Source organism: Pteronotus mesoamericanus, unplaced genomic scaffold (genome assembly GCF_021234165.1).
Source record: "Pteronotus mesoamericanus isolate MK-2021 breed Mesoamerican mustached bat unplaced genomic scaffold, CSHL_Meso_final scaffold_85, whole genome shotgun sequence".
NCBI classification, from domain to species: domain Eukaryota; kingdom Metazoa; phylum Chordata; class Mammalia; order Chiroptera; family Mormoopidae; genus Pteronotus; species Pteronotus mesoamericanus.
The window spans coordinates 62,049,482-62,062,489 of NW_026555329.1; the positions used below are offsets into that span (position 1 = coordinate 62,049,482).

At 34.1% G+C, this 13,008-nt stretch overlaps 1 protein-coding gene across 1 annotated transcript in view; it reads right to left on the bottom strand.

Annotated features, from left to right (window-relative positions):
* Positions 1-4,788: 4,788 nt before the first annotated feature.
* Positions 4,789-13,008, bottom strand: part of POT1 (protection of telomeres 1) — an 83,601-nt gene continuing 75,381 nt past the window's right edge. Inside the window, exons 17-20 of the mRNA XM_054563893.1 lie at positions 10,442-10,530; positions 8,309-8,400; positions 6,669-6,774; positions 4,789-5,113 (exon numbers count right to left, since the gene is read on the bottom strand). Coding sequence (XP_054419868.1) covers positions 5,001-5,113; positions 6,669-6,774; positions 8,309-8,400; positions 10,442-10,530 — 400 coding nt within the window. The 3' untranslated portion in view covers positions 4,789-5,000. The remainder of the gene's footprint in view (positions 5,114-6,668; positions 6,775-8,308; positions 8,401-10,441; positions 10,531-13,008) is intronic.

Sequence of the window (13,008 nt, forward strand, 5' to 3'; positions counted from 1 at the left end):
AACCTCTGGCTGTAAAAACTTGTATGCGTTATGGAGACTGGAGAAACTGCCAGCCTCTTCAAAGCTGGACTAGAGTTGCGCAAGCTGCATTGTTCCCTCTCTGATCCTGCTCCCACATACACAGTGAAGTGGGTTGCCTTGCCCTGGTAAATACCTAAGGCTCCACCCCTTACAGCGTAACAGGTGCACTGACACAAAGAAATATGGCCCATATGAAAGAACAGGTCAAAACTTCAGAAAAGAACTAAGTGATGGAGAGATAGCCTATCAGATGCAGAGTTCATCTGGTAATCTGGATGCTCACAGAAATGATTGAGTCCAGACATAAAATAGAGGAAGAAGTGAAGGCTATGCAAAATGAAATAAAGAAAAATATATAGGGAACCAACAGTGAAGGAAAGGAAACCAAGACTCAAATCAACAATTTGGGGAAGGAAGAAACAAACACTCAACCAGAACAGAATGAAGAAACAGGAATTCAAAAAAGTGAGGAAAGGCTGAGGAACATCTGGGACAACTTTAAATGTTCCAACAACCGAATCATAGATGTGCCAGAGGGAAAAGAGGAAGAGCAAGAAATTGAAAACTTATAAATAATGAAAGCAAACATCCCCAATCTCAAGGAAACAGACATACAAGTCCAGGAAGCTCAGAGAGTCCCAAAGAAGTTGGACCCAAAGCAGAGCAAACCAAGACGCATCATTATTAAATTGCTAAAGATTAAAAGAGATAAGGAGAAAATCTTAAAAGCAGCAAAAGGAGAGAGCTACCTACAAAGGAATTCCCATAAGCTATTAGTTGATTTCTCAGAAGAAAACTTGCAGGTAAGAAGGGGCTGGAAGTAAGCATTCAAAGTCATGAAAAGCAAGGACCTACAACTCAGATTTCTCTATTCAGCAAAGCTATCGTTTAGAATGGAAGGGCAGATAAAGTGCTTCCCAGATAAGGCAAAGCTAAAGGAGTTCATCATCACCAATCCCTTATTATATGATATGTGAAAGGGGCTTATCTAAGGAAAAGATGAGGATCAAAACTATGAATAGTAAATAAATGCAAAACTATCAACAACTGAATCTAAAAAAACCCCCCAAAACTAAGCAAACAGCTAGAACAGGAACAGAATCACAAAAATGGAGATCACATGGAGAGGTTATTAACAGGGAGGGGGAAGGGGAAGAATGGGGAAAAAGGTACAGAGGATAAGAAGCATAATTAGTAGGCATAAAATAGACAGGGGGAGGTTAAGAATAGTGTAGGAAATTGAGAAGCCGAAGAATTTATATGTAAAACCCATGGACATGAACTACGGGAGGGAATGCTGGAGGGAATGGGGGTACCAGGCTCAGGGGAATAAAGGGGAGAATAAAGAATGGGACAACTGTAATAGAATAATCAATAACACATATTTAAAAATACTACAAAAATAGAAAGTGAGATAAAATTCCTCACTAAAAACTTTCTTACACTGAGTAATAACAAGTTTCTCCCTGTTTATTGACATTAAAAATATTTCTATAAAGAGACAAAATCAAGTTGCAGGTATATATTTAATAGTGTGATGCTTTTTAAAAAAAGTATATAAACACATATATTTACATGGCTGTAAGAAAACAGTTTTGTAGTGCAATGCTATTTTTGAAACTTTTTTTTTTTTACAGTGGAAAACTAGACACCAAACTGAAAAGAACATCCTCCTCTGGGGTGCTACTTAGAACAGGCATGAATTCAACTTTACATACGTTGTTGTTTCAAATTCTTATAAATACATGACACAGTTATTAAAATGGAGTCAGACTCACAAGTAGAAAGGGGGATGACAGCTGAGGGCAGTTGGTTAGGGGGCGGAAGGACTGAGCGAAAAGGGAAAAGGACTCATGGACATGGGCAACCGTGGTGACTGCTGAGGGGGAAGGGGTCTAAGGTGATTAAAAGGTAGATCGCTGACAGCTGATAGCTGGAGACAGCTGACATACTCCAAATACCCGAATCAATAAAGCTATTGGTGAAAATGGAAAACTATTCTGGATAATGAAAAAGTTAATGAAACGTATGGTCAAATTCAAGTCATTGAAACAATCAGAAGCTAGCTCTCCCCCCATATACTAAGGAAAGCTTACACAAAGTACAGAATTGGCTGGACTGAGTCACAAGAAGTGACAAACTCATGCTCTGACTTCAGAAATAGAGTAGCGGTCAGCTGGGAAGTGAACAGGGCAAAGATTTTTGCCCATTTCTGTGATCTGCAAGTAGCTACACCACAGGATCTGCACTGATTTGCAAACTGGGCAGCCACTGAGCGCCCTACTGTGTGGAGAATGCTTTCTTAGGTGGCCAGGGATGTGTTAAGCTATTTCAATTCCATCAACACCAGTCCTTCTACATTCACTTAGAAACAACCCCCAATATACAACATAAGTAGCAGTAAAAAATAAAAACTGGGGAATGGCACATTGCATCTGGGCATGCATAGCTCCCTCCAATAAAGCAGTGTAATGAGGGTGGCCACAGAAAGAGCCTGCATGCAGCGCATCACATCTAGAGAGACACATACACGCTTCCACATAAAGAACAGTGCAGGGCCTTTAAGAATACCCAGGAGTGTCTAAAACAGTGCATGCTGCAGAGACTGGAAACTGAGGAAGAGGCTTTACAAACACTACTTTTTTAAATTCATGTAATTTAAAATATGACAGGCTCTAACAGTATTTGCATGGACAACAGAGGGAACAGGGCCCAAATCTGGGCACAATAAACTACCATCGAGTTGTTGCTCCAGAAATAAAATTCTATTCCTCTTGATTCCTGTTTAGGGTAAAGTGCGTACATCACCCATGAATAAACACTAGTGTTGACGGAACTCTTGTTTAAAATTGAAAAGTTAAAAAACAAAACAAATGATGACAATGTAGGGGTTTATAGAAAAAGGAAAACAAAAAGAGAGGTAGCCTATCATCATGAGGAGTTTCACTTTATTATTTTGGAGACAGCGCAGGTTGACACTGTGAGCCCGTGGCCCCTTCTGGCCCCCGCTCTTCCTGACTGGGTGCTTCCGGAAGGAAGAGAAAATCTCTCTCTCCTTTGCGACCCACGCATACCAGCAATGCTGAAACACACCTGTTCAATTTTAGGGTTTTAAAGGTTTTCCTAGAGTATATTTTGAACCAAGAATTTAAATCCCCCAAATATCAGCGTCAGTCTTTTCTCATGGTCTCAAACGAGCTGGTGAATTTGGTGATGGGGAAGGTGCATAGTTAGGTCTGGAGATGTGCTAACATATTTAAGAACTAGAACTTAGTGTTACCACAAGCAGAGGAGTCCGATATTCAATTCTTTTTGCCAACAAGATGTTAAAAGCCTTTAGGTTAGTGTAAGAAATCACATCAGTGACTCTTAACTTCCAACGTTACTTCAGGTATTTAAGGCAGGACTCTTCGCAGAAAGCCCCCTGCTCGCCATTGCTCCAGAATCCTGGAGCGGTGAACAGTGCAACCTCTGAACAGGGAGTGCGGACTAGCAGTTAATAATTATATGAACTTAGACAAGTCAGCTCATCAGTCAAGACTCAAGTAGTTTTCTTATCAGGAAAATGGGTTGTTGTGAAACTCAAATATATGTTAAGTGCTTAGCACAGTACCTAGTGTGTAGACAATCCTAAATATCTACTATCTTGACACACCTGCTTTGATTCTTTTCCTCACGTCATGCCTCAGCTCAAATAGAGCAAACGAGTGAAATGGATGAATTGTGCACATTTATTCACAATTGAACTAGAAAGATCTGTTCCTCTCAGTCTCTAGCAAATAATATGCATAAATCTCCACATATATACAGATATATAGAAGTATTTTTATAAAACTGAATATTCATGATTTTAAATTTGACATATTGTCATGTAAAAAGTGAACTATATACTGAATTACCATCTCATTTAATGTTCCACCTAAAATATATTTTACATAAGACTATTAAAAAAAGGATAATTTTAAGTCACTAACACTGTAAATCTGACCACTTAATTAAATTGAGGTGAAATGGAATAATTTCTAATAATCATGTAGAGAAATAAGCATTCAAAGCATATAATAATTCTGGTCCAAAAAAATGGATTTATCTTAAACTGCTCAATGTCAGCAGCCAAAGAAAGCAATTCTACCACTTCCACTTAAACCATTCTTTAAAAGTAGAGTGTAGCTCATTTGAACAAGCATTTTTTTATTGTAATCCTTTTTCAAAAGATTTTATTTATTTACTTTTAGAAAGAAGGGAAGGGAGACAAAACGAGAGGGAGAGAAGCACTGATGTGAGAGAGAAACATTGATCAGTTACCACTTGTAAGTTCCCTGACCCAGGACCGAACCTGTAATCCAGGCATGTGCCCTGACTAGGAATCAAATGGGCAAACTTTTGCTTTGGGGAACGACTAAGCCACACCAGTTAGGGCTGGAACAAGCATTTCCTTGAAGAGTACCTGTTTCAAGCAGATCCCTTTGTACAAAAACAAAACAAAATGGAACAAAACCACCAGCCACTCTGTACCTTGCACTCAGCCAAAGCTCAGATTTAAGGCAAGGTCATCTTCTAATCCCACAGTCGTAATAAAATCATCAACATTGCTGATATGAAAATCTAGGCAAGTAAAGAAGCTCAACCAGGGATGGTGAATGGCAGAGAAATCAGTGGTAAAACCAACAGGGAAAGAGATTGTAGTGTAGGGTAACAAAATAGCTTCTCTGAAAGGACTACAAAGAGTACACAAAAACAGTCTTCATTTATTCAATGTCTCTCTTTCTTTTAGAACCCTACCAGCCAGCATACCAGATATTTTTGAGCAACAGACCATTTTTAACTTACAAGAAGGTGTTAAGAGAACCCAATGTCTATTAAAAAATTTAAATAGTTAAAATGGAAAATGAACTATTGAACTAAATCTTTTACATGTTTTATGGCAATCACATAGGAAACAGTTACAATATTTACATATGCTAAATTGAATTTCAATACTAGATAACATCATCTGCAACTGTGGTGTCAAAAATCTGATAGCAAATTTGCTGCTCCGTTCCACTTGTGACATTATACGACTTGATGAAGCATTCCAACCATGGATATGTATCTACAAATCCAAAAGAAAATGTTATTTAACCATTAAAATTAAATAAATAACTCTGGTATATCTAAGTATAATACTTAGCTACAAATATTAACATTTACCTTGAAGCTTGAAATGTCAATAAATACACATCAAATATAACATTATCTACTTTTCCAAATTACATACTGGGTTCATGTTATTGTTTCAGAGCAATTCTGACTAATTTGAATTTTTTCTTAACTACAGGAAAAATAAATTAAATGTGGGATTTTCAGAATGTTTGACAGTGAAGGTAGTAAGCTATGTCATTCCCAATTTTTATTTTTTTTCCCCCTGCTAATTGCTTACTGATCTCCCTGTTTTATTTTATTTTTTTCTCTTGGTTGACTGCAAAGAAACTGATCCTGAAGTTCGAATCAGTGGAACCTCTTACTTTTTAAGATAAAACTACTTAAGTACTGAATCAAGGCAAAGATGGCAGCCACAGATGCCATTTCCAAGAGCTGCTTATGACCACAGTAAATCTATTTATAACATCTAGAAAAGTTTCTTAATATTTCTTTTCTTCATGTTTGAGTTTAAAAGACATTTATTCTAGTCCTCAATATTAGCAAGGGTCAAGCAAGACATTCACTCTCCTACACTGCTGGTAGAACTGTAAATAGGTAAAATATTCTTGAAAAGCAATTTTGCAGTATATATCAAAAGTCTACCAGGCCTGTGCTTTGATATGTATGACATTTTCATTTCCAGAAACCTAGCCAAAAGAATCCAAACAGCCAACAAAAATTAAAACTGACATCAAATAAAAGTATGCAAGTTAAACTTTGTTACAGATGTATAAAAACTTTCTTTTTAGAATCGTTATGAAATGCATAGACTGCCCAGAAGAAAATAAAGCCTGATTAAAAATAACCTATAAATGTTAAACTAACTGCAGCTGGTAAAATCTGCTAATGATGAAAAATTTTAGAGGAGTCCAACTCTCTTACTATAATTCAGATCTACAAGTTTCAATGAAAATACAGATCATGGTCACAAAAGGAAAACAGAGCAGCCGCAGGTGTAATCTATACAATTTGACCTAAGGACCTGGTTGATGAATCAAACGTTATATAGAAAACAACTAAAGCTGCTAAAAATAATTAATACAATAAAAAATTGTAAAATCTGAAACTAGTTAATATGGGACAGAAAATTCATCAATGAATTAAACTGGCTAAATGGAGCTTGTTACAGAAAATGTTTCTTATCAGCATTTCATCCCTGTTAATTTCAAACAAAATGCTATTATACATAAACACAGTATCAAATGTGCTTGTGATCAAAACAGTCTCTCCTTTATTATATTTCAAAATATTAATGAAAGTCTTTTCAAGAATTATGATTCATACCCATTTTATTCCTGCTGTTTAAACCAAAAGGTAGATTATACAGTAATCAAGTACTAATTAGCTATTTATTTGGATTCATATTTCAAAGTTTTCATACCTCTAAAAGTCCACAGATTAGACATAAGCTAGGCGCCATTTTTTAAAAAAAGAATGAATGGGATTGTTAAAATATTATTTCCTACCAATTTTTACTCCTGGAGGACAAAACATATTCATGATCACATCCATATTTTCCTGAAGGTAATCATTGGTCAGGATTTCTGATGCTGGAATATGGAAGAATTTGTCCTTAAAAAAATTATAAAAGAAAATATGAATCTTTTATTAAAATTATAATACAAAAGTAAAGAGGTGGGCAGAAGGAGGTTTACAACTGCATGATGACATTCTTTTGAGTTAATAAAGCTACTGTAATAATCATAACCTGCATGTCTCTTTCCATACAAACAACTGTAAACCTACTTTGCCCACCCCTGTATTTTAATACTATCTAATTAAAATTATCTAGGCTACATCACTCTATCGAGACTGCAAAATTCATACACTATAGTGCTAGTTTGAACTTTAATATCTGACTTACTACTTTAATTTAAAAACATTTTTGAGATACAGAGTCAAGTTAAAGTGCTTTGACTTCATGATAATAAAAATAATGATCACAAAACAGTGAGGCTTATCATTCTCTTGGTAACACAGATATTGAGTGCTTACAATGTGTAAAATTTAAAAGTATAACATATAATTTTTTCTCTTCTACTAGATTACAGGGAGAAAAGGGGTTTTGTTTGCTTTGCTCACTGCTACATCTCTATCACAAAAAATAGTATCTGGTACAAAGACGGTGCTCATTAAATATTTACTTAATACACGTAGAGTCCTTGCCTGCCTGGGGATACTGGGTCACACTGGATATTTAACAATGTGACTTAGAGTGTGGAGTTTGCATTGTATGGCATTAGCTTGACCTCTGGGAGGGGCTGGAGACTGAGATCAGTTCCGTGTATATTCAACCATGACTACATGACAGAACTCCAGTAAAAAACCCTGGACACTAAGGCGCAACTGCAGTTCCCTGGTTGGCAATACTTCATGTGTACGGTTACACATTGTTGCCAGGAAAGTAACACCGTCTCCTACTCTACAAAAGAGGAAAAATGAAAGTTCCACATTTGAAACTTTCCTGGGCTCTGCACTCTGTGCCTCTTCCCTTGGATGATTTTAAGTTGTATTCTTTAGCGGTAATAAACCGTAACGATGAATATAATGGCTTTCAGTAAATTCTGTGACACTGTCTAGTGAATGATCAAAACCAAGGGTGGTCTTGGGGACCTCTAAACTTGTGACTAGTGTCAAGATTAAGGATGGTCTTTGGGAACCCCCAAACTGGGAATGGTCAGAAACGAGGGTGGCCTTGTGGAAAGCGCCCTCGCTTCACCCAATGTAAACTATCACCCTCTCAATGTAATTTTGTTCCCTCTAATATGAAATGAGGAGGCTTAACAAGCCTAGTGAAATGCTGACAGATGCCTAGAGTGTGTGGCCATACCTCTGCCTTTGAGCTCCTGGAACAGAATTTCTGTGTGGTATAAAAAATGACTCTCTCTTGAAATTCTTATTTCTCAATTTTTCATTATTTGGATATTAAGATTTACAGTGTAATAGCAAAAGAGACATAAACACATAGAAAATTTAAGATCTATACACTCATATTTTATTTTTCTAAGTTGTCCTCAATCTTAGTAATAAGGTAGGTATGAATAAATATATTAAAATTCAAAAAGTATTTTTAGTTAGAAATATCTTCACTACCTCTGTTACTTACAGAATCCATGAGATAAGCTTCCAATACGCCCGTTCCATCATCAAGGGTAAATGTCATCACAAACACATGTTCAAGGGGTACAATACCCAATACTAGTTTAGAAAAAAAGATTAAACTATATGAATCTTCTATTCCTTGTAATCGAAGTAAAGTAACAGTTGTTTTTGGATAGTATGTACCTGTTAATCATTAATTTTGTTTACTAAAATAATTTGAGAGAAAGAAAAACTTACACATATGCTTTTTTGTTTTCTAATACTAACAGATGAAGCTCATTTTAGCAGGTTCATTTTGGAACATTATACTATACCTATATAGAGGTTAGGACTCATAGACAACTGTATCATCTTTGATTAACTATTAATATATCTTTAAAATAAGTACATCTTGATAGAAAACATAAAAATTGATTTATAGAATACAATCCATTGCATGTTAGTCTTATAAAAGACAAAATTAAAATACCAGAATACTTTAAAAATAGCATGCAGTTCAATACTTATGGTTACAAAATACGTCTCTCCCCTTTGTACTATCAGTATAGGGATCACTTATTTTTTAAAAGATGTCATACAGCTGAATGGACAGAACTGTCAGAATCTGGGATTTCATAATTTGGTAAGATGAGAAAAAAGAGGAAGAATTTATAGAGAATAAATCATTTGAAAATTTATAAGTTGAACATCTTTTTTGTGTTTGGAAATGGAAAACATTCAATGTGTTTACAGAATGGAGTATTTTTTCCACTTGTGGAATCAATATTTAAACAGAACTAATAAGGGAGCAAGTAAGAATAAAGTAGGGCATGAAGACATAACAGGAATTGTTAATACAGAGAAACAGATTTTTAGGATTTAAGGGGTCTCAATAGGTTAAAACTGTGAACTAAAACCAAAAAATATAAACATAACACCTACTCTGAGGGACCACACAGACAGACAGATAGCTGCATTTAGAACAGGATAGGGAGACCGAGGTGGAGAGCAAAAAGCTCATGTGAAAATAACCTGGAATTTTACTGGACCACAAACAAAATGAGATAGCAGTATTACATAGCTGAATTAAAAGAGAAGGAAAGCAAAACCAAGTATACAGATTGATGTCTACATAGTGTTCTTACTTAACATCATCAACAGGCTCTTGAGACTGCAGTGAAACAACATGTAATGAAACCAACTTTACCTGAGTTTAATTGATATTAACAAGAGTTAAGTTCCCAAGTCATCTTATCAATGTTATAACACAATGACATCGAACAAGATGACATTATTCAAGAACCTGCTGTACGACGAAATTTTCAGGCTAGTAGAAGCAGAGTGTCCAGTGTCAGGGAAATAAAAGTTTTGTTCATATTTTGAATTGGCCAGTATCTGCAGCCCTATTTCCAGCTTTGAATGGCAAACTTTGAAGAGATCACTGGGAAAGTCAAATCTTTACTATGGAGGAGAAATAAAATACGTAATAAGGAATGTAGGAAAGTACCAAAAAAGTGAAATAACTGCTTGGAGAAATAAAGATGAAATGCAGGTTCAACAGGTATCTTCAAACGTATAAAATCTGTTGATCTTATAGAAGAGGGAACAGATACACTCTAATAATTCCAGTAAATAGAATATGGCCCAGGTTAAAATTATAGGTACATATATTTTGCCTATTAAAAAATGACTAAAAATTAAGGGAATTTGTTGCTGCAATGTAATGTGTCCCCATCACTGAAAGAGTTTTAAGCCAAGGTGAGGTGACCACAGTTAAGAATGTGACATAAAAAGATTCTTGTTTCAGCTAAAAGACCTGTATTGGGTAAAAAGTTGTAATAGCTATTTCTAAAACTCTGATATCCCACAGTACTATGAACTGGACAGATTTTTCAAAAGTTGTATTTGTGATTGATGATTAATACTAAAATTATTTGAACATTAAAATATGAGTAAAGATTAAAAGATACTGGCAAGTGCTTGAAAGTTTCCAAATATTTTAAACATTTACTTTATATTTTTACCACAATGACTGTGAATGGTTTTACTTAAGGAAAATTAAACTTTTCTATGGTTTTACTATAGGCACAAACATAATAAGTGAAATCACCTTATACAAAGACAGTTAAGATTATAGGACATAGACACTTTAGCCAACCTTCTGCCACAGAAGAAGGAATCCATGACGTTTTATCAACCAGGTTACTTAGATTTTGTATTGGTCTCAAGGTAGAACACTTTTTACATCTGAAATTAATAAAACAAAAACAAATATTTTAAAATAATGTATTATAATTACTTATTATAACTCATTTAGTATTATAACTTATTTTTTGCTGTCCAAGTATGCACTGTTTAACAAGTAAATTAAACAAAATAGTACTGTACCTCCTATATGGTACTGTGTATATTACTAACAGAATTACTTTAAAATATAAGCTTTTTACAATAGAAGCAATAAAAAAAAGTCTAGCTCAGAATAAGCACCACTAAATTGAGAATAAGAAAGAGGTTTCAGGTTCAGATTATTAATTAATTTGGCTGATTCTTATTTGGAAAAATTAAAAAGTTTAAACAGTCTTTAAGAACTTTAATTTTATGGGTCTGTGAACAATAAAGTAATAGCCAAGGTCTTAATTCAATACAGCCAATGTGAGGAAATTATTCTGACTAAAGAAGGCATTACTGGCAATATTTGGGGTAATATATTCAGTAAGCACATATTTAGAAGTTTATAGTGTATGATGCCTATACTATAGTTACTATAGTTACTAAGTAACTATAGTTACTCTTCATAATTTAAATCAATTTAAAACTATACAATATACTAAAATTTTACATTAGTTAGTATATGTATTTTCATTTACTTATATATGAACATATTTTAAGCAATTTTTTCATTACACATCATAATGTTTAAGAGATAATAAAATATATACTTAAATAAATATATAAAAATCAATATTCAAAAGGTTCATGCAGATTCCTTTTCCTTTGCAATCTGGGGAAAAATAGAGGGTAACTATAACAAATAGTACCCCTTCCCAGCCTTCAAATACATCTAAATTTTTTTAACAGAAAAAGATAATTAAAAGACATTGATAACCATCAAGTATACAAATTAAATATTAATATACAAATTAAAAATTAAGGGTAACACATAAATAGGAGAATTCATTACTTCCAAAGTAGTAAAAGAGTATAATACTTAAATATAAATATTAAAAATATACTAAAATTAATTAAGGTAAGTGTTCAATTACAAACATTTGAAAAAGAAAAACCCAATGAAAGTAAAGAAAGAAAATAAAAATAAGAATAAAAAACAGTTGAGAGCAACAACAAAAACAAAAGTTTGTTGCTTTGGCAAGAAAGGCCAAGAAAAAGAAGGTGCAAATAATATTAAGTGGATTTTACAACAGGCGAAGTGGAGATTTAAAAATTACCAGATAGTATTATGAATTACTATATGTAAATTTCAATTTAAAAATAAATGCTTTTCTAGAAAACCTTTATTAATAAAACAGATTCAATAAGAAACAGAAATCCTTAAAGGATACAAAACTATTAAAGAAACTCAAGCATTATTTTAAATTCTTTAAAAAGGCATCAAGTCCAGAAATATAAGCTAAGTTTTATAGACTTTAAGGGTTTTGACAAACATTTTCTTACACATGACTGTATTAATATTCTAAAAATCTGTAAAACAAAAGAAACTAGACCTTAAAAGGTACATGACAGACAAGAAGTTTCTTGAAATATATATTAACTGACAAAAGATTAGTATCTCTCACACAGGAATAATTCTTATATTTAAATATAATCTTTCTTATATATTTTTCCACTACCATTTAGTCCCCTGCAACCCCCTTCCCCCCAGCAATCCCCACACTGTTGTCCGTGTCCAGGCGTCCTTTTTCCTTTCTGCTCACTCCCTCCACCCCATAACTTCCTCCTGCCCCTGCCACTACCTGCCATCTGTTCTTCATCTACGAGTCTGTCTCTGTAGGAATAATTTTTAAAATCAGATTAACACACAAACAAAAACAGAGGTCAATAACTCAACAGAAAAACAGGTAAGATATGTGAACATGGAATTCATAGAATAGAAAACTAAATAGCTAATAAACATGAGGGCTGTTTAAACCCTCTAGTCACTTAGGAGATGCAAACAAAAACACCATGAATACCATTTGATGCTCATCAGTCTTAAAAAAATGATGGTTAGACCAACACTGAGTGTTAGAGAAAACTTGGGAGAAAGTGAACTTTTTATATGCAGTTGATGGGACCATAAAATATTACAATCATTGGAAGAACAATCTGTTATTTTCCAATAAAGCAGAAAATATGCATACCACTAATTCTAATTCTAGGGAAACACCTTACAGTAACTTTCAAATTTTCTGACAAGAACTCACAGTTAGAAATTTACTTTATATCATGACCCACAATACACCACACACACACACACACACACACACACACACAGTTTAGAAAACAATTGTGACCCTTACTATGTACAAAGGTCTCTGTTATCCATTCTGATTCATTCCATTTTACACCATACCACACCATACCATTACGCCACATCACATCATTTAAAAGAAGTCCTGGGCATGATCCAATGAACTGATTTTACAACAAAGGAAATATGCAACAAAATATAAAAGGACTTTACTTATCACTGTGGTAAATGTAATAAATGAAAATAACACATACCTA